Genomic DNA, 22216 nt, shown 5'->3' with positions numbered 1-22216 from the left:
CTTTGTAAACAAAATAAAACAAAGGGATAATAAAAACACAGTGATATATATATTTTCGTTTGTTTAGCAAAGTTTTTGGATCTCGTCCAACAAGGCAGTGACGGGGTACGTCGCCGCCGCGGGGCGACGGCTTCACCCGCAGCACGCACGTAAGGCCCTCGAACGTGGCGGTAGTCGCGCGCGACTCGGCGACGCGACGCGACTGCGACACTCGCTACTAACAACACTACCGTGCGACCCGCGACCGGCGACCTGCGACTGGGCCTCACTCGCGAGGCGGGCTGCGACATGCGACAGGTCATAGGCACTTATTGATTGTCTAGAGGCTGCACGTTCGGGTCGGTCTGTCGCACGCGCCGCCGGTCGCTCGCTCGTACGTACGAGCCGCGGTATCTATGGTTGAATATCACCACAATGTTGGTGCCTGTGTACTATTGCAACACCAACAACACTCGTCCGTCTCTCGAAACAACACAATTATACATAAACCTAACGGTAAATTAAAAATAAAGAGTTTAACTTTTACAAAAACGTATTATTCAGCGAAAACATAAAAGCTCGCACGTTCGCATCACAATCACCATAAACACAACACATACAGTAAATCACCGCACAGCGGCTATCATTTGGCATCTTTGTAAACGTGATAACAAACTGTATGTAACAATATTCAACTATAGATACTCAAAACTTGTCTTTTTCATACAAGATAATGGTGAAAAATTTACCAAATTGTCATTACATACCATACAGTGCTCGCTTTGTTAAACGGAATCAAAACTAGGAACTTTACAATTTTGTGATAATTTTATAATCTGATAATAATTAGTTTTCTTGTTAATTATATAGTAACAGACAATTATATTCTTATGAGACCGCGCACACCGCGGCGGCCGCGACACAAGCGTTCGCGTGTACAGACACTACTACGTGATCCCATGCGATAGTTGTAAATACTAACGTCCTGCCCACTCGGTGCGATGGACGGTTGTTCATACTACGGAAGCTTGTGACGGGAACTAGACTATGTACAGAGTGGCCCGGCCCCCGCGGTGTGCGCCGTCTATACATCAACAACAACAATTTGGTACAACTTTTCATATAGTAAATGTTTATATTTATAAAATTTAACATTCTCTTTCCCTTATCATTGATATTTCGACGCATGATAGATGCAATAATTATGTATAATATACAATTGGAACTCCTATTTAATTATTTATTAATTACCTAATTTTTTCTTTCTTTCATTTTAAAAATCACAAAAGGTAACGACAACTTATGAAACAGTCGGGAGATTATTATTTTAATCTTATTTGGGAACTCTATAACTATACAAGTAGTGGTGGACCGGAGAGCGAGGCCGCGCGAGGCCGAGGGGCTCCGCAGTCCATCACTCGGCGCCGAGCCCGCGCGCGATGCGTGGCACCATATGTGAGCAATGCATGTACTATTAATTACAAAAATACAAGAGGCCGGCACATCGCGCGCGGCGCGGCTTCAGTCTGCGGCTCGGTCGCGGTGTGATGTCGCGCGTGTCTCGACCGGGAATGTATCGGCGTCCCCCAGGCGGCCTCCTACATAATATCACAAGCGGGCGCGGGAGACCCGCCCGCCACGACTCGTCGTCGGCCGTTACAAAATAAATATATATGACTAGGCATGTATCCGCCGGCCGGCCACTATAACTAACGTAAGGACACTTGGGTGTGGGCGGCGCGGGCGACACGCATTTGGCACTACGGCACTACGGCACTATCCGTCAGTCGAGCACCGCGTACGGCACCGGTCCGTCGGTCGAGCACCACGTCCGGCACTGGTCCGTCAGTCGAGCACCACGTCCGGCACGAGTCCGTCAGTCCAGCACCACGTACGGCAGCGCCACCAGCTCGCCCAGCCGCGCGCACTCGTGCCACTCGGCGAAGCGCGCGGGCCGCGCCGGACGGCCCAGCGCGTCGCGCTCGTCCGGCGCCGCCGCCAGCGCAGCCTCCAGCGCCGCGTCGCTGTCCAGCGCGGCGCGCGGCAGCACGGCGGCGCCGGCCAGCTGCGCGTACGTGTACGGCGCGCGCGCCGCGGCGTCGCCGGCCGCCGCCAGCAGCGAGGCGCCGTCCGTTCTCGTGCGCGGCACGCTGCGGTGCTGCGGCGCGGCCGCCGCGAACTGGCGCGGGGGCGACTCCGGCCCGCGCCGCGGCACGCCCAGCTGCGACTCCTCCTCGGCCGACAGTAGCGGCGCCTTCAGTCTCTCGCTCTGCTCGAGGGTCGGCACGCCGACGGGCTCGGCCTCCACTATCGGCAGCTCCTCGGGTTCCCGCTTCACGTCAGGCTTCACGTCCGGCTTGACGTCCGCCTCGTCCGACTCGGCGTCACCGTCGCTGGGCTCCGCCGGGTCGGGGTCGATGGGCGGGTAGGGCCGCAGCGGCGGCGGCTCGGGCGGCGGGGGCAGGTCGGGCGGCGGCGGCGCGAACTGGGTCCAGGGCAGGTGGGAGCACAGCGGCACGCGCGACATGTTCTTGACGCAGTAGTCGTCGGCGTAGTCCGAGTACTTGTACAGCGGCACGACGCTGGCGAAGAGGTCGGGCTCCGTGGGGTGCGGCGCGGCGCGGACCGCGAAGCGCTGCGGCAGCGGCGGCGCGCGCGTGCCGTTGAGGCCGGGCAGCAGCGCGTGGTGCAGCGCGTGCACGTGGCGCGGCTGCACGGGCTGCTCGTGCGCGGCGCGCAGCGGGCACAGCTCGTGCTCGAACTCGTCGCACGTGCAGTGCAGCTCCTCGCGCGGCTCCTCCAGCGGGGACAGCGGGGGCGCGGGCTCGGGCTCGGGGGACGGGGGGCGGGGCGTCGTGCCGCCGTTCCGCAGTGGAGATTCCGCCTTCACGAACGCTACGAAACGAAATTAATTATAATTACAATTCCCAACATGTAACATCATCATTTCAACACGAAGTAACTGCCATCTATACGCCACAACTACATTTCGGACGAGTATTACAAGTACATAGATACATACTGTCGGGTTCTATTAGCATGACGTCGGGCGAGGCGGGGGAGCGCGGCGAGGCAGGCGACGCGGCCGGCTTGCTGCCGCGCGACTGGATCTGTTCCAATAACTCCTTTGTCGTTTTAACCTGAAATAAGTTAATGCTCAATGTTAATTTACTGATTTATAATGTTTCATGTATTTATTGTGTACATTTTTAAAGTTTACATTTATAATACATGTACAATGTTTGGAAGTCATTGTACTTAAACATAAAAAGTAGGTATTAGATTATAATACATATACCAAGTATTAAGACGTCCCATAGCTGTGATATAACAGGAATTAACCTAGCTAGTATTTCGAAGGATTCCCATCTTAAGAAGAAAGTACCTACGCATACGTAAGTTACGACAAGTTAAAATGATTTTATTACTAACTTTGTGTAACCATTATAAAGATACGATTACGGCCAGAATCCTTACCTTCTTAGCACCAGCGGGAGGCATACGGTTGACAAGCGCAGCGTATGAATCCAACGCGTGTCGCTTGGTGCCATTGCGGCGGCGCTCGTGGGACGTGCCGTTGCGGCCCGCCCAGCTAGCGGCCCCGGGCGCCACGGCCGCGGGTGCCTGCGTCCCGGGCACCCCAGCCGAGGGGCCCAGCGCCCCTGGAGCCCCCGCCCCGGGCCCCGCCGGCACCACCGGGCCCCCCACCGACACGGGACCCGTCGCTTCCGTACCCGAGCCAGCGCGACTGTGTCCTCTGCAAATAATATACAGTTGTATCAGTAAAATAATAAAAAAGGAAGCTGTCTTTCTAAGTAGAATTTGATAAATAAAATTGTAGATTAAATCTTGATAAAGGCTAAACAGATGTTCATACTTTGATCTAAAACTAATAAAAAGAAAAGAAACATTAGGAAAATTTCCAAAATGGAAATACTCATGCAGTACTCACATTTAAAACACAATTGCGATTCTCCTTTATCTAAATATCTACATAATGTTATTGTTAGATATTCCGTTGATAGCAACTTGACACTTACCTTTTTTTCTTAGGTTTTTTGTCTCTTTTCGCTTTCTTTTCATCATACAATGGTTCCGGGGAGGGCGGTCTTTTTACAGCTGAAATATTACATGAAAACCTTTAGCTATTTTGTAATACATAGCGTACATATACCGTGTATGATCGATCACCTAGTCTGTGCTCTTAGTATGAGTTTGTTTTACGTTTAACGAGATCGAAACAAGAGCGTTCGTCGCTCTGATTAGTTGGTTCATTCGTGCCGGCCTATCAGAGCGTCGATCACGCTAAAAATAATCTAGCGTTAAGCATAAAAATACATATAAGTATGTACATACATAAACATTTACAGAAATAACCAATATTACAAAATCAAAGATTACAATTATTTTGACCCCAACATAATGTTTAGTATTCCGTTTACTGATAAGAGCTACTCAAGTGTTTATATTTATTGACATTGCATTTTATATGATTAGATGGTCTGTCTATCCATATTAATTTTAATTCATTGAATTTTATATAAGATAATACATAGGAAATACTAACTTACTACCGCACTCAGAGACATTTAATGATTACTTGAAACTATTCCTTAGTAACAATTTTGTATCGAAAACAATTGCTAAGGACTAAGTTAAGTAATCATTAAATGACTGAGTATGGCTGTTAATGTCGTTCATTAAGTTTTTGTGCCAAATGACACACGTTTTGTAGCCTATTTACAAAAAATAAATTCATTTCACACTTATTTAAAAAAAAAATTGGTAGAAAAATAAGAAAGCAATTTGGGACATTTTATAGTTTCGTTTACCATGAGATAAATAAATATACTACTATAATAATTTACTCACGCGGCGTGCTAGGTTTGTGTGTGTGTGCTAGTGGGGAGGGCGCGATGGGGGCGGGGGGCGCAGGGGGCGCGGGGGGCGCGGCCGGCTCGTCGTCCACCAGGATCACATCCTGAGAGTCCGACTCGTAACCTCCCCATGCTGGAATAACAACCAAATGCTATTAACATTATAAATTCTACTAATATTATTATTTAACTTCTAAAGTTTAAGAGAATGTATTTAATAATGTTTAGGTATGTCTAAATAATTTGTGTGACAAAAAAAAAACTACTGAATAAACCTTGATTATACAATTGGACCTGGATTTGGAATTGAGATCGATTATAGTCTAGAATAACACATGAGGTAATTTTGATCTTTAATTTCCAATTATAAGTCAAGGTCAAAGTCAAAGCATTTATTTCAATTAATCCTAAATAAGGCCCTTTGGAAACGTCAAATTGAATTGTCCTTCAGTCTGTCTGTCAGTGAAGCTAAGTATAATCTTAAGCATTGTGATTAATGCTTACACCTTCTCCATGTGAGAAGAGGCCTTTGGTCAGCAGTAGCCACCTATAGGCTGTTGATGATGTTGAATATTTATCATGATAACACAGTGACTGACAGAAGCTAGGCTACTTTGTATCTAGTTGGAGCAAGTATGACATTCATAAATCTATACTAATATTATAAAGCTGAAGAGTTAGTTTGTTTGTTTGTTTGAACGCGCTAATCTCCGGAACTACTGGTCCGATTTGAATAATTATTTTTCTGTTGGATAGTCAATTTATCGAGGAAGGCTATAGGCTTTAAAACATCACGCTATGACCAATAGGAGTCAAGCAGAGCGGGTGAAACCGCGCGGAAGTAGCTAGTTAATGAATATACTGACCGGGTCTGGACGGCGGCCGCGGGCTATTCACCGCCGGACTCACCACTTGCTGTAACACAACAACACAATACATTATTGTACACAATGCATGCAATATTAAACTATCCGCTTCGTGGTGGATATCCCACCCACGCCCACGAAGCGTTTCTCCTCAAGTTTTTTTATTAGAACAATTAAGGAGTCGAAATTTTGCCAGAGTCTGTTTCCTGGTATTTGGGTGTCTTCAACACGATGTAACTGCTCCATCGTAGGTCACTGGTGAAGCGACTTACTACGTTAGTGGCCAGCTTTTGCCTTCAACAGTTACATTCTGAAAAATTAAAGAAATTAGGTTTTGAAAATTCCTACTAAATTCTGGGGGCATAACTAGTTTTGATATCAAGTTTAAAATACAATGTTCGGTTTGCAATTAGCCATTACAGAATATTCATTATTTCTTTATAGTAGATGCCTATCTTAAGAAAGTTGTGTTAGTAAAAGAAAGAGACAGTGATAGCGACACAGATTTGATAGAGAGAGAAAGAAATATTAAGTACATGTATAGGTACCCTGGAGAGTGCCGGCGACGTGAGGGGAGTGCCGCCGAGACGTCTGTGCACCTGCCGCTCTGCTGACGACCGGTTTGAACCTGGGAATGAAGAATAGAAGGTTTAATAACATGCTGTAAACATTCTTACGTTATTTAGACACCACTAACAGACTGTAACTCCCAAGACGGTAAGTCCCATGTAATAGGGGTGAGCCTTTTGCCATATACCGCACACATTCCAGACTCTTTGCTACTACTGAGAAATTTTCGATAAAATAAAAATATACATATTAGAAAAATGAAAAAAGAAAAAACATACTAGTGCACTTAACATAAATTCTCAAATACTAATAAGTAAATAGATTTGGCTACTACTTAAACACAGATATTTTAAAAATCTATCTCATTTTCAGCTACAAAAACCCCCAAAACTATAAAAATTATACAGTCAAGACTCACTAACGCAACTACACTAAAATCATCGACATTTCATTGCCAAAGAGCGATGTTAATGGAAAAAAAACGACATCAAATTACATAAGAGTGAAGCACAATGAATCAGTGTTTCATAAGTGGTGTTGGTAGCCTAATTACGGCAGAATGGGCCGATCACGACTGGAAAGCGATTGCCACAGTACTTAGTTCTGTATTGAAAACCAATGGGGTGTATCGGTGTTTGCTGACGCCGTCAATAGATGGCGCTTAGCGTATAAATTGAGTTTCAGCTGCGACAATCGCCGCGTACACTGTGTCGCGCACCTAATGCTGCTCTGATGAATATGAGCCTCTAGCTATGGCTTAAACTAGTCGAGTTTCAAAAGTACAAAATGATTACGTGAGTAAGCCGATAACATATTAATTAATTTAGTATGTCTCACGAAAGTTACAATAAAATCACGTATAAATGGATGTTTCTTGCTCGTTCTTCTCCATTCGAAGCTACACTTTGGAACAAGCACCTAGCTTCACTGACGGACAGACTATTATTTATTTCTTTATTTGTTGACGTTTCAAAAGCACCTTGCAAAATTATATTTCATCTACACTTTTTTTTTGTAAATCTCCGGTCCGAATTGTATGAATACTACAGCAAGTATAAAGGACAGATATTATCAGAATAGTAAATGTATTCACACAGTTATATAATAGTTTTTGTAATAGCCTCGCTGAAGGACAATATTCAAGTAATCAACTTTTGCAACATATAGTTTATTGTCGACTAATGTAAATGAAATATAGCTATAACAGCTTCACTAGAGGACTGACCGACAGACAGACGTTATAAATATTATTATATTTGCTTTGACGTTCAAAAGTGACTTCCTGGTCTATTTGAAATAAATAATTTTGGTTTTGGACTTTGAAATAAAACGTCGATCCGCCTTCAACAAGCGTAGTGATAGATGCTCAACTTCCGTGTGAGAACTGAGAAGGGCACTTATAGGCTGTTGATGATGTTGATGGAATTGTGCCCAGTATGTGGCAATAGGCATAGGCTCACCCCCTATTACATGGGACCTATAACACAAATGGCGAAAACTAGGTGTACAGTGGCATTAATGATTGTGCTTTAGGGAACAGAGAGTAAAGTTCCCTAAGAAAAGGAGGATCCTCCGACCAGACGACATGATCATGCCTGGCGAGCTTACGGCCGAACTGTTGTTCGTTGGGATTTTCTATCCATGCTTATTCGCGTGTGCGATGCAGGATTCATTCAGTGTTGATTCAGTCATCCGGTGATTTGTCAAAGTCAAAGTCAAAATTATTTACTTTAAATAGACCAGGAAGGCACTTTTGAACGTCAAAGCAAATATAATAATAATTTGCTTTTGCATTTGTTCGTCAATAGTGTCGATATGTGCGACTTCTGACATCTGTCACTTATCATGTGTCGCAACTATGCACCTCTGCCTACTCCTTCGGAGATAAGGTGTGAGGATACGATGATGATGGTGTACCTGTGTGTCCGGGCGATGCAACGGTGGGTATGACGAGGTCTCGCCACCGCTTGACGAGCACCTTGGCTCGGCGCGCGAGGCTCGGGTCCGTCGTCTTCCGTCTTAGCTCGTTCACATGCTTGCCCAGTCGGGTGGTCTGGAAATATACAACAACATACATTATTATAAAACACATTTTATATTTTAAAACATAAGAATCTTTGGCCATTGAAGAAGTGCGAGAGAGTCATGCTTCGGCACGAAGGGGACGACCGCTACTGGAGTGTTAAGTCATACCACGGCACAAGTTACCTTTGATGAAGAAATGTTCAATTTAGAAATCTGGATTTTATAACTAAACTTAAGACTGAACTTTCTAATTCGGTACTACCTATTTGGATTTTGGGAATAGGCCACATCCGGACATTGGACTCGTGATAGAAAAGTCAATAACAAGGTCATTAGTGATCAAGTGTAAGTAAATCATGATCAACATAATTACTTTTTACTTAACGAGTTATTTACTAATCATAAACACACATCGTCACGCCTTTTGTCCCCAAAGGGGTAGGCACGATGCACTGAGTGGCGTGCACACCATACATGCTAATAAGCACTGCATTCCCTATAAAATTTGGCTAAACCTGCATACTCAAATACACTTTAGTAATTTCTCTCAATAATACGACACGATTATTCACAGATATCATACAGTGATTTCGAAATTTTATTTGATACTACATATTTATTTATTTATTAGCTCTTCATGTACATAAATGTGTACAAGGTGGGCTTAATGCCGTAGGCATTTTCTACCAGCCAAACCTTTAAGTGATGCAGAGGCAAACTAATGGTAGGTTCAAGAAGCGGTGCACGTACTAAATTCGGAAAATGTGGTGAAGTATTAAAAATACTAAATAGAATGTATTTCTTACCTCCAACAACTCTTTTGTGATATTGATTCTCTCCAGTAAGGATATAATTTCGTGGACAGTATGCATGTCGACAACCTGGAAATGTGTATAAAAAAATATAATTTAGAAACTACAGTCAAGTTTTTTTTTCTTTAGTTAACTTATTATCAGAACTAAGTAGACTAACCACGACGTACTCAGTCATTTAATGGTTACTTAACCCATGGTATGTCGGAACGCAGATTTTTAAGTGTGGGAGAGCCATGCTTCGACACGAATGGGCCAGCTCGACCGGAGTGATACCATGACCTCACAGAAAACCGACGTGATACAACGCTTGCATAGTATTTCGTTGTTTACTTCAAAACTTCCCAATTCTCGATTCCCCGACAACCCTTGAAATCCTAATCCCCAAAGTCCGGCAATGAACTTGTAACACTTCTGATGTTTCGGGTGTCCATAGGCGGCGGTGATTGCTTACCATCAGGTGATCCGTTAAAAAAATCATTAAATATCTCCGAGTGCAGCAATTAGACATTTTTATACCTGCTACAATTAGGTATGTTTCATTTGAAATTTTCATATTATATTTACCACCTTATTTTTATCAGTTCTGCGTGAAAAGGTACACAATTATTGTATAAAGGGAAACACCCGTGTTGTGTACAATAATCATTCTTTGCGACTGTATTAAGTACTATAAATTGCTTATTATCATTAGAAAACACTTGAAAATTAATATAGATGAAGAGTTGAGTTTAAAACCAGTAACCATTTTAATCTTTTTACAACTACTGTTGTAAATATTTCTTACTGCAAACTTTTGCCTAGGAAGAAGACCATATCTAATTAATATGTCTTCTCTCATATAAATAGCTTAGCTGTACTTATAATGAATGTGCTGTCGTGTCACAAGCCCATGAACCTTTCGGCCTACATTATTTTTTTCTAGGTTTAAACTTTAGATAAAAAATATTTAGGTTTATAACTAATTTTAATTAAAAATCATGTCAGTCAGGAATCCCATCCTACTGCGTTAGGAGAGTCCATAAATTAACCGATTTATTATGAGGAAAAAATTGTGCCACATTTTCTAATTTAACTACTAGGTTATGTAGACTGCGCGACGTCGCCGCGTCACACGCTGCTCATGACGAAGAGTCCCTCTGTGACTCGAAACTAGTAGAGCTTCAGTATACTTACGTGAGTAAAACGTAAATTTAATAGTATTTCTTTTTTTAGCCGAGATTCCGTCTTTGTACTCTTCTACAAAGCCACCAATCACAAAACAAGTCAAAATACTTTTGCTGCTTAGAAAGGATACTAGCAAGATCTAAAATTGCCTATTTCTAGCAAAACCGCACTTAACGCCATGAAAACAAGTCTAAGTAAGAAAAAAAAACGAAAAACAACCATGATAGGATGACAGACCGACCCAATAAAGCAAAATAAAATACATTTCATGTATTATAAGGGTTCGAACCAAACGCCTTTTGGATACTGAAAATATACCGAATACGAAGAACGAATCCGAAACGAATTGGAGATGTCGCAGGATGCCCACACCACGACAAAGAAGACAAGTACTGTCAGAAGTCGACGAGCAATCAAACAACAATGGCTAAGCAATATTAGATGTAAGTACTTATGACATTCTTCTAGACGATATTGATCATTGGGACACCCCAATGACCCGGCCTCAAGTGTTCTATCAAAGAAATGAATGCATAAGCGGGAAAAAAGTAAAAATCTATCCATTTCCGGATATGAAGATCTGAAAATTTCAGGCTAGCAAAATCCTTATCTATCCTCCGATCTGATTAATGTGTGTGATAAAACTTATGTAAAGGCCATCGAAAATGGTGATAAAAGGGAAAACTAAATATCTAGACAGCGGAACTAAGTATTTTGGGTAAACTAAGAGTTTCTTGCTTGGTCTTCTCCATAAGGTTCTAGGCCTTTTTTTATGGTAGCTACTTCCGCGCAGGTTCAACCGCTCTGCTCGGTTCCTATTGAGCGTAGCGTGATGTTTTATAGCCTATAAACTTCCTCAATAAATGCACTATGCACACAAAACTAATTACTCAACTCGGACCACTAGTTCCGGAGATTAGCACGTTCAAGCAAACAGACAAACAAACAAGCTCTTCAGCTTTATACATTAATGTAGATGTTTTAACTAGTCCACATCAATAATTATTTTATAGAACACAAGAAGGGGCAGACAGAGGTGACTAATTAAAAGTTGTATAATATTAAAATTATATTAGGCACCTATGTTAACAAAACAATAAACAAAACTACATACTGACGGCAAAAACGAGAAATCCAGATCCATTTGAAAATTCACTGTTATTTTCTATTTTCGTTTATGATATTTCTTAGTTTCACGGTTTTACGACGTTCCGCAATCAATGAGAGAGAAAAAAAACAACTATCGACCGTTTCCTATGATTGCGGTGCGCGGGCGCAACCTGCACTACACCATAGATTACAACTTTTGTTCTTAAGTAAGGACAACTGTGGTAATAATAAAATAGCATAATTATAATATAATACTATTAGAATAATTTGTGGCTAATGATAATTCATTATTAAATACAAGGAATAAATTAATTATAAGTAATTAGGTCCATTAATTAATCACAGAATCTGAGAAATCGGAAGTTTAATGTCGTTCATTAGTTAATAAAACAGTGTCATGGAGTGATCAGTAAAAATGATAGATTACACGAAAATGTGACTCTTGATTAGTGCGATTTTTTTCCAAATTATTACGACAACTCATTGCAATGTGTGATCAAAAATATTCTCATATAAACAACATAACAAAAATAAGACAACAAATGCTTTAATTTAAAATTCACTTCTGTTGCAGTGAGATTGTTTATCTATACTATTTACATGTTTAAACTCCAAAACAGCTGAACCGATTAAGATAAATTTTGCTAAATAGATAGACATACACTGGAAAAGTTTACTACACGAGAGAAAATGATTTTCTTGTTATTATCGTGGCAAAACCTCGATATATTGATGCGGAAAATCAGGGAACAGCACTCAAGTAAAACCGGGGCGTGCTACTAGTTTTACATAAAACTATGTAACAATTTATATTTAGAAAGAACAAAACGGCTGTTGGTTAGTTACAGAGAGTTTTACTTGAAAGAAAATCGGTTTCTGTGTCAAGGTGAAACTCGAAATTCTAAACACCGCCGTGAATTATAATAAAATAATGAAACAAAAGGGCATTTCTGAAATAATTTCGATTAAATTATGTCACGTTTGACGTGAAGCTGGATAGATGTTTAAAGTTCTATTTTAATAGGGGGCGGGGAGGCGTCGCTAGGATAGATTTAACAAAAATGCTGAATAAAAATCTATTTTCCGTTTAGACCAAATAGGTAAAGCCAATTATGTGCCTCGTGTTATTATTGGTTTTCCTGTCACAGGCCTGTAAGAAGAAATTCCTTAAGGAATATAGGTGTAATACCTCATGCCTAATGTCGCGCAATATTCAACTATGTAGGCAATATATAGTGTACAAAAATGTATAAATAAATACCTAGATAGTATAATTAAAAATGTATTTCAACTTTACGTCCAATCTCCATAGTATTCATGGTCCCTAAGATATCAAAACTTCAATATTAAAAGAATAGTGATTGAACTATTGTATAAAAATACACTACAACTATAGAATATAGGAAGTAGACAAGATTGATTACAAAATAATAAGTATGGTGATAAGAATTTAAATAATAAAGTTGACAAATGTGATTATTTTCAATGTTATTATGAGTATGAAGTATTTTATACCATTGATTTATGGTCAACCTCATAAAAAGTAGTTACTGTAACCTATTGATGTTTGCAACACCAGATATGTTGATTAACAAATTGTTTTTTTACTACAGATAGTCAAACAGTGACTGGAGAGTGTGAGTTTTAAAAATATTTGCATTGATAATGTCATATTTTATTTATAAAAAATTCAAATTACTTTAATAAATCTTTGCCTAGCAGTGAATTATTCAACTAATCAGCAAGACTGAATGAACTGTATCTTTTTAGATAAAAAAAAAAAACAAGTTAGGCAAATATGTCGGTAAAGTGGAACAGTTATTTCTGTCTAGATTTATTCTAGCTTTCTCCAAATACTGTGTTAACTAACGCTAATGTACCTTTTTTATAACGGGAGAAAACCTTCAAAAGGCGCCTAGCTTGTTGGGGAGAAAGACTAGGGAGTGTGGGATTTTTACCACACTAAAACCACCACAAGATGAGATCCACTTTCAGCACCGATAAGGGGCATGGAGTCCTCCTATTTGTGGTTGATATGATGATAATAGATATTTGAGTTGCACATTAAATTACATGATTGGATCCTACTGATTACTTAATAGGCGTTTATCAGTAAGTATGTATTTAACTAATTGCCACATTTAGGTCGTTTTTACTAAAAAGACTTAGCATGGGCCATTAATTTTTAAATATGGAATACTAATACTATTTTGACAAACAAACTAAAAATAATTTAATTGTTAATTTTCAGCCAACACTGCATTGAAAAAAGTTAGAAATCCAGGATTAATTATATTTTGAATAAATTTAAGTAACCAACAACAAACTATGTGATATCATAATATAGGAAATCTATAAGCTACTACTACATTCCTAGACATAGAATTTCCGCACAGGAATTAATACATTTTAATTGAGTAAAATATTATAATTCTTACTCATAAACCTTTCATAGCAAACTCGCACTACCTGTGTTTCCTGCATACCATATTATGATAGTAATGATAAGTTCCACAGATTATAGACAGTCCCTATTAAGAGCAAAGAGAAAAGACCACATGACAATAAGAACAGCCATTTTAAATAAGTAAAAAAAAAGAAAATTGGAATAAAAAAATATTGAATAACTTAATAATAAGTTTTTTTTTAACCATTTCACAAAAATAACGAAAAATAACAGTGACATGACATTAGATGTCAAATGGTAATGGGTAAAATCATGATAATCACAATATGTTAACACGAAGAGCTGCAGCTATACTTAGGACACGTCCACCATCTCCGACCTCGTCGCCCAGCTCCGCCCCGCCATCATCGGCACCACCACCAGATGCAGTGGTGTCACCGACGGTTGCAGGCGCGTCGAGCTCTAGCGACGAGTACTTTTCCCCGCCCACGTCGCCACCACCTACACGTCGCCGGGGAAGACGTCGGCCACCGAGTGGCTTAGGACCACGAGGCCCACTGGCTTCGGGAGGAGTCCCAGCGCCCGGTGGTAATGTGTCGCGCATGAAATGGACAAGATCCATTAATGAAAATGTCATGCGCGCATATTTTAGGGCAACAGAGGGAGGAAGGAACCTGACAGCGTACCGTGTCAGAATGCTTGCCTTGTTTCAGGAGCTCGAACCAACCATCAACGTGTCGGCACAAAGACTGTCGGATCAGGTGCGAGTCATTCAGCGTAATCGTATGTTGGATGATATTGTACTTGATCGACTGCAAAGTGAAGAACTCAGGAGTCGTGTCATCATTCCATTGCAACAAAATATAGAGGAACCAACACAAATTGAACCTGTTGTTGCACCGAATGATGATAGGACTACGGAGGTAAGTACTCACAAATGCAGTGAAGAATTGAGGAGGGCTTTGGAGGATGCGATTCGGGAATACCGGTTTATATCGCCCTCTCTTAGACCGCGTTTACCTCGTCTGCCCATGCATAAAAAGAACAGGGCGCTAGTATGTGCCCTGGACTCGGAGCTATCAAATTATTTTGATAGCTCTGAGGACCTTATCGATAGTCATTCAATTCTGTACTGTGGAGCAATAGCAGCATGCCGTGTAGCTAACGTAAAACTACTCGAAAGAGAAAACAACAGCACACGGCAGAAACCAGCTGTACCAGCTTGGCAGTGCAGGATTGAACGACGTATCGATGAGGCTAGAACACTTATTGCCAAATTGATCTGTTTCAGGGAGGGCAACACGCGCCCAAGAGTGATGCGTTTTGTGAGACGGGCGTTCCTGGGGATGGATATAAACCCCCAGGACTATGTCTCACATATTACGGAGCGTCTTGACTTCCTGAAACAGAGAATTTATGCATGGGCAAACCGTATTCGTCGGTATAAGAAGCGAGTGGAACGGTATACACAGAATCGCACATTCCAAAGAGATCAAAGGTGGGTGTATAGAAATTGGGAGCTAAAAGAACAGACTAGGACTGACACGTGCCTACCAGATGCTGATGTTACGACGTCGTTCTGGCGTAGCATTTGGTCGGCACCTGTTTGTCACACTGAAGGGGATTGGATTGAGAAGGTTAGGCGAAAATGTGAACTGGTACCAGAAATGGAACAAATCTCCATAACCACCGAAGATGTGTCTAATGCAGCCTATCCGTTGGCTAACTGGAAAGCTCCAGGCCCGGATGGGCTGCACAATTTCTGGTTAAGATGGTTTACCAGTTCGCATAGTCGCTTGGCATCTCAATTTCAGTCAGCTTTGGAGTCTGGATCTTTGCCCCAATTCTTTACGACTGGGTTAACCCACCTGCTCCATAAATCTGGAAGTACCGCGGAACCCAAAAATTATCGGCCGATTACGTGCCTACCGACAATTTATAAACTCCTAACATCCATTTTGAGAGAAAAACTTAATAAGCATATTGAAGACAATAATATCATGTCTACCTCTCAAAATGGATGTAGGAATAGGTCCCGTGGTACTAAGGAGCTTCTCCTCATTGACATGTCCATTTGCCAGCAGGTTCGTAGATCTCACAAGAATTTGTCCACATGCTGGATAGATTATAAGAAGGCCTACGACTCCGTGCCACATACATGGCTCATGAGGGTACTGGAGCTGTACAAAGTCGATACAGCTCTGCGTGCTTTCCTGATGTCATGTATGAGACAATGGAGAACAGTTCTTCGCTATCCAGGATGTCGACAAATTTGTGAGAACGATGAACCCATTAGGATAGAGCGTGGTATATTCCAGGGTGATAGTTTGAGTCCATTATGGTTTTGCTTAGCTCTGAATCCTCTAAGCACTTTGCTTGAGGATTCCGGGTTAGGTTACAGGTTGAGAAGAGGGGAGAAATTATATCCCACCTACTTTACATGGATGATTTAAAGCTATTTGCTCCAAACAACTCGCATCTAATGAAATTACTAAATGTCACTGAAACGTTCAGTAATGCCATTAGGATGGAATTTGGTGTGGACAAATGTGCAATCATGCATGTAAAGAGGGGGGAAATTGTGGAATCAGATGAAACACGAAACTCTGATACCACAAACTTTAGACTTCTCTCTTCAACCGAAACCTATAAATACTTGGGTATGTCAGAAGCGTTGGGCATTGATGTAGCTGTCATGAAGCAATCGTTGCGGGAGCGTTTCTTTGGCCGCCTGAAGAAAGTTCTCAATAGTCTTTTATCAGGTGGTAACAAAGTGCGCGCTTACAACGGTTGGGTCATGCCAGTACTGATGTACTCTTTTGGCATACTCAAGTGGACTCAAACGGAACTGGACGCCCTGGACAGAAAAGTCCGTTCATTGTTGACTGAGCATCGGATGCATCACCCACGATCATCAGTAATGAGACTGTACATACCACGTAAATGTGGGGGGCGAGGCTTTTTAAATGCCAAAACCCTACACAATAGTGAAGTGTGCAGTCTCCGAAAATATTTTTTCAAAATTGAGGTGGGGATACATCGAGATGTTGTCTCAGTGGACAAAGGACTTACTCCGCTCTCCTTGGCTAATAAGGACTGGAGAGAACCTATAATACTAAGCACTAAGGATCGCAAGAATGTATGGCAAAGTAAGGAGTTGCACGGACGCTACTATCGGGCCCTACATGGGCCAGATACAGATTTCTTAGCGTCCGTATCCTGGCTACGTTTTGGTAACTTATTTGGAGAAACGGAAGGTTTTGTCTGTGCAATTATGGACGAAGTTATGTTGACGAACAACTACCGAAAGTATATTATAAAGGATGGAACGGCTGACATTTGTCGGGCATGTCATCGCCCAGGGGAATCCATTCGACATATAATTTCGGGTTGTTCTCACTTAGCTAACGGAGAGTACTTGCATAGACACAATCTTGTAGCCAGGATTATTCATCAACAACTTGCTTTAAAATACAAACTTGTTGAATCTGAAGTGCCGTATTATAAGTATCTGCCTGACCCAGTTCTTGAAAATGGAGATGTCACACTGTATTGGGATCGAACTATCATCACAGACAGGACAATTGTTGCTAACAAACCTGACATTGTGGTGATAGATCGACCAAGCCGTCGCACAATGATAATTGATATAACAATCCCACATGACGAGAATCTTGTGAAAGCTGAAAAAGATAAAGCCAGTAAATATCTTGATTTAGCTCATGAGGTTGTCGACATGTGGGATGTAGATTCAGCAATCATTGTGCCGATAGTCGTATCTGCCAATGGCCTTATAGCCAAAAGCCTCGACCAACACCTGAGTAGGCTAACGTTAGATGGTTGGATCAAGAGCCTGATGCAGAAGGCAGTACTTCTGGACACGGCGCGTATTGTCCGGAAATTCCTCTCTCTTGAGCCCTGACCACCGGTAGCTTGGATTTATCCCGTTACTGGTGGGCTACTGCTTTTTATATTTTTAAATGTTTAATTTTTTCTTTTTAATTTAATATTTAAAAATGTAACAAACAAGTATGAGAAATAAATGAATGATTACTCTAGTTTTTTTTTTAGAAGCGTTGTATTGCATTTGAAAACGATTTAAATGAGAACTGTGGAGAATTAGTCACTAGTTGTTAATATAAAGAGTTCATTTACCTTAGCAAGTACTGAATAATTTATTAAAATAATAAATATGTAATACACAGTTACATCAGATATAAATACTTTGTGAACTATCTTAATCATCAAAATCTGTTCAGTAGTTTTTGAGCTATGAAGCAACAGACAAACTCGCATTTATGATATAATAATTTAAGCTTCCTACAATAACAAGTACATACATATTATTTTGACTACTACACAAAAGGACTTGGAATATGATTATAAAGATAGGCATGAAAAATACCATAATATGGTACAAGTGTTTATTGAACATGTCTAGAATAAACTAGGTATTATTTCTATGATGACAATATATATTTTTTAACCAATCAACATCTGTATAATAATGATATTCAGCAAGGTTACCGACCAGAGATGTGAACTAGTGTTTTCTGAAGGTTAAAATTACACATTAAACTTGAATTACAAAGTATGGTTAAAAATAACTTTTTGGTAAATATAAAATATTGTTGTTTTGGTTACAATCTACAAAATGTGTGAAAATTTGATCAGATGTTATATAGTTTCAAAAAAAAAAGCTGTTGATGTATTCATGAAATATATTAAATTGTTTAAACAATTTTATATTTATAAGAATACATAACAACAATGGCAAAATACATGTTGCAAATACTAAACGCCACACTCAGAGATATTTAATGATTACTTAAACTATTCCTTAGTAACAATTTTGTTCCGAAAACAATTGCTAAGGACTGGGTTAAGTAACCTTTAAATGACTCTGAGTGTAGCAGTAACATGTAGAACTATACAGCATGATTTGAAAAAAGATATATTGCATGTGAATTGAGATGAAATTTTTTCAAATGTAACTTAGTAACTAAACAAATAACTTACTTTGTAGGATATCATTGAGTAAGCTCAAAGTGTACTTGTTTCATTTATAACTTGGTTATAAGTGCTGCCTATGATTTGTTAACTTAGTGTGGATCGAATTTCTCAGAAACTTGATATCACACAACAGTATTTATACAGGTCCTAGCAAGCTGTGTTTCGATGACTTTGTAAAAATGTTCTGTGGGAATTTATAAATAATACCATAGCAGTTTTTGTTTATAGTTCTGATAACTTCATTATGAATGGCTAGGTAGCCAGCTTTATGCCAGTTATAATTACTACTTGTAACTAATAAATTCAAGCTTTATCTTTAAAAAAAAATAAACATAGATGCAAAATAGAAGTGAGAACATTTCTTACAACTTACAAAATAAATCCTACTAGTATTATAAATGCAAAAGTTTGTTTGTTTGGATGTCCATCAATCACGCTGAAACTACTGAACAGTTTTTGAAGAAATTTGGTATACAGACAGGGTACAAGCTGACTTGGGTGATAGGATACTATTTATTTGCTTAAGTTGCTAGAAGAAGCTAGTGATTTTGTATTTGGGGGATGTAAACCAAATAAACTTCAATGAATAAGCCTAATATTGTACTGTGAATGAAAGTTTGTGAGTGTAATATGGATGTTTGGTACTCTGTCACAAAAAGGAATCGGACAGTCTGTAATGTAAGACACATGAAGACATGGGAGAAGTTGCTACTGGAAGCACACTTCATTTGAAGAATCAGACAATCAATAGTGTAGGAGATTATCAACAATATTAAAATGAATCATAGAATTTGTTGCTAAACACAAATCTCAAGAACAGGTCAACCAATTTCACTAACTCTTTTTTGTTGGGTTTGGTTATTGTAAGGAGGTTTTTACCTTAAGAAAAATATCAAAGATGGCAGATAAGTTTTCCTAAGTGAAACAAAGTTTGGAGGGTCCGTTATTCGTTTGAAAAATATTAAATATTTGTGATTTTCTGCACAGGTAAACTATAGAAGTTCTAGTCTACATACTTCAAGTTGAGATTATTTTGCTATGTGCACATATTATGCATCTATTTGAATATGTGCAATGTGCAGTGAGCTGCCTTTCTCTTCGAGTATAAAACTTTAGTGGTGATAATTTAAGCTGTATGGTATTATTTGAGTACTATCTACTGATGTTGGGATCATTGCTTCTAAACTTCAAGTAATAAGTATATTGTGTCTTAGGAATTCACTGTAAAACCAAAATATAGAGGAAGATACAAATAAATTGAATTACAGGCAACAGGATAAGTGGTAATATTCATATAGATGTAATACTGTTTACTAAAATGCAAAGTTATTTATAGTTTTAAGTTGTTTACTGCGAGTTTCAGTACTTGCTACATAGTCAGCTGTTGTGGACAGAAATAGTTAGTTTCAGGCTTTATGTCTCAATACTGCATACAAAAATAGTAAGAAGAGATACACATGCCTGTATAGAATCTACTAGGTGATTAAGGTAAATAATTTGTTGCGTCACATTGCATAAACTTTAAACTCAACCCACAAAACAACTAATGAAGTTTATAGTTAAAAACAACTTGATTGAGAAATGACCTGTCAAGTATAACCTATAAATACCACAATCCTGGACTGTAAATACCACCTGCCCATCCTAACCAAGACCAAACAAGGAAAGAAACTGTATTCATAAATAATGAGTAATCAACATTAAAATTATCATAGCACACTGATAAACAAGATAAAAATAAAGTTTTAAACAATCGACAACAACACTGGCTAGTTGAATTAGCCAATACACCTGCAGCCAGGCAGGCCTTAGCAACAGACCGAGGCAAGAAAAGTACCACGAGTGTGCTAAATTATCTCTAATATAACGACCAAATGCTTATTGCACAACCAGCAAACATGAACAGGACCACAAATACAGGCTACAGAGAAGGTAAGCGCGTGATGAGGAGCAGCATACGGCACGCGGGGCGCCAGGTGCTGTCACACCACCTATAACTAAGTTCGTACTCACGTAAGGTCAATCAGTACAAAAAAACACATATTTGCAGCAGCCAGTCGCTTAGTCACACCAGCAGAGAAGATAAACGGGAAAGGTCGCGCGTGGCACAATTCTTCATACTTTCACATTGCAAAATTTTTGGCACTAGGGACGGAGGGACGGGGCGGCGGGCTGGCGACGTCAGTGGCCCCTCTAACTCGCACGCTCACGTATCCACACGGTCCGTTTCCGCTCCGCGGTCCGCACTATATTCCAATTTATTATTTGGATGGTTATCAACACATCTCGTGATCGTAGCACAGCACAAGGCACTCCCGAGACAACCTCGCGAGTGTCCGAATCGCAACATCGAATCGGGTGTCATGGGCTCGTGGACCGTTTCGTATCTCAACTCGTTTTATCAGACTTACGATCCTCAAAACTCTGAAACTTACATTGTAATTGTTATCCAACGCATTCAGTAGTCGATTACTTAGTTCATGAGCGTTATTACTCATTTATAAACGAAAATATTTAACTAAATACGACGAACGTGTCTTCGGCTGCGTCGTAATGGCGGACCGACGACTACGTATGCCCGTGCCAGGGCATTTTAGCCGAATAATTCAACTGATATCTACCGAGGCGACGCACACTCGTGTTTTTCCGTTTCTTTTGACGGAACAAGTTTATTTTGACAAAAGATTTCGCTAGATGGCGCACCAAGTTAATATTTTTTATTGTTATTTCTTGGGTTTAAAGTAATATTAGTTTTCAATTAGATAGATTATTTTTGTAATTCATATTTGCACTCATTTTTAACTGAAAATAGCAATAAAATATTAAATTAAACTTTAGTAACTAGGCAAGAGGTTGGCAACATTTTTGCGGTACTCAAAGTTTTTTTTTAGTCTGGTACAAAAATGTTACTGTAGTTTACTTCAACTTCTACTAGATGCCGCAGAAATAAATAACAAAAAAAAGGATACAGGATTTTACACCTGTTATTAGCGGTAATGCCAGAAACAAAAAAACATTTTATACCACCTTAGAATCACATGTTACTTTTTCATGTTCTTGAGCATTATTTCTGTAAAACTGAAATCAGTCAAAATCTTTTAAGAATTGAACTACTTTATTTATTTATAGATTTTTCAGGAAATTTCTGACTTTAAAACATTATTTTTATTATATTAACTGTGAGATAAGGAACTAAAATACATAAATAAATACAGACTTGTAAATTTTAAAGCGCACTTTTTTACTTATTTATAAAAAAATACTTTCTAAAACAATTTCCCCAAATATTTTTGTTACATACAATGTACTTGTTATACAATATATTTATTGTTTTGTACAATGAGTAATAAAAAATACTATTCTCTTATCAAGTTTTAATTTGACCTTTGA

General features: G+C 39.8%; 1 protein-coding gene and 1 long non-coding RNA gene across 4 annotated transcripts in view; both read right to left on the bottom strand.

The window, feature by feature from the left end:
* The window catches only part of LOC126911585 (uncharacterized), a 297716-nt gene that overhangs the window by 53304 nt on the left and 222196 nt on the right, over positions 1-22216 (bottom strand). The window lies entirely within an intron of this gene.
* On the bottom strand, positions 28-21458 carry LOC118280729 (uncharacterized). Of its 3 annotated transcripts, none has more exons than XM_035601069.2 (10): positions 21262-21458; positions 9124-9198; positions 8210-8345; positions 6259-6350; positions 5723-5771; positions 4852-4989; positions 4020-4098; positions 3457-3736; positions 3002-3119; positions 28-2874 (listed from the first exon to the last, which is right to left on the bottom strand). In XM_035601069.2, exons 1-10 carry the CDS (start codon positions 21322-21324, stop codon positions 1856-1858), a joined length of 2049 nt encoding a protein of 682 aa, XP_035456962.2. In that variant the 5' UTR covers positions 21325-21458; the 3' UTR covers positions 28-1855. The 3 variants fall into 3 exon arrangements, with proteins under 3 accessions (XP_035456962.2, XP_035456963.2, XP_035456964.2); XM_035601070.2 differs by having other exon boundaries at positions 6271-6350; positions 21262-21456; XM_035601071.2 differs by lacking the exon at positions 21262-21458 and adding an exon at positions 20840-21231.

This window comes from Spodoptera frugiperda, chromosome 16, assembly GCF_023101765.2.
Source record: "Spodoptera frugiperda isolate SF20-4 chromosome 16, AGI-APGP_CSIRO_Sfru_2.0, whole genome shotgun sequence".
NCBI classification, from domain to species: Eukaryota; Metazoa; Arthropoda; class Insecta; order Lepidoptera; family Noctuidae; genus Spodoptera; species Spodoptera frugiperda.
Note: the sequence above shows the minus strand (reverse complement) of the source record. Positions and strands in the feature narration are given on the sequence as shown.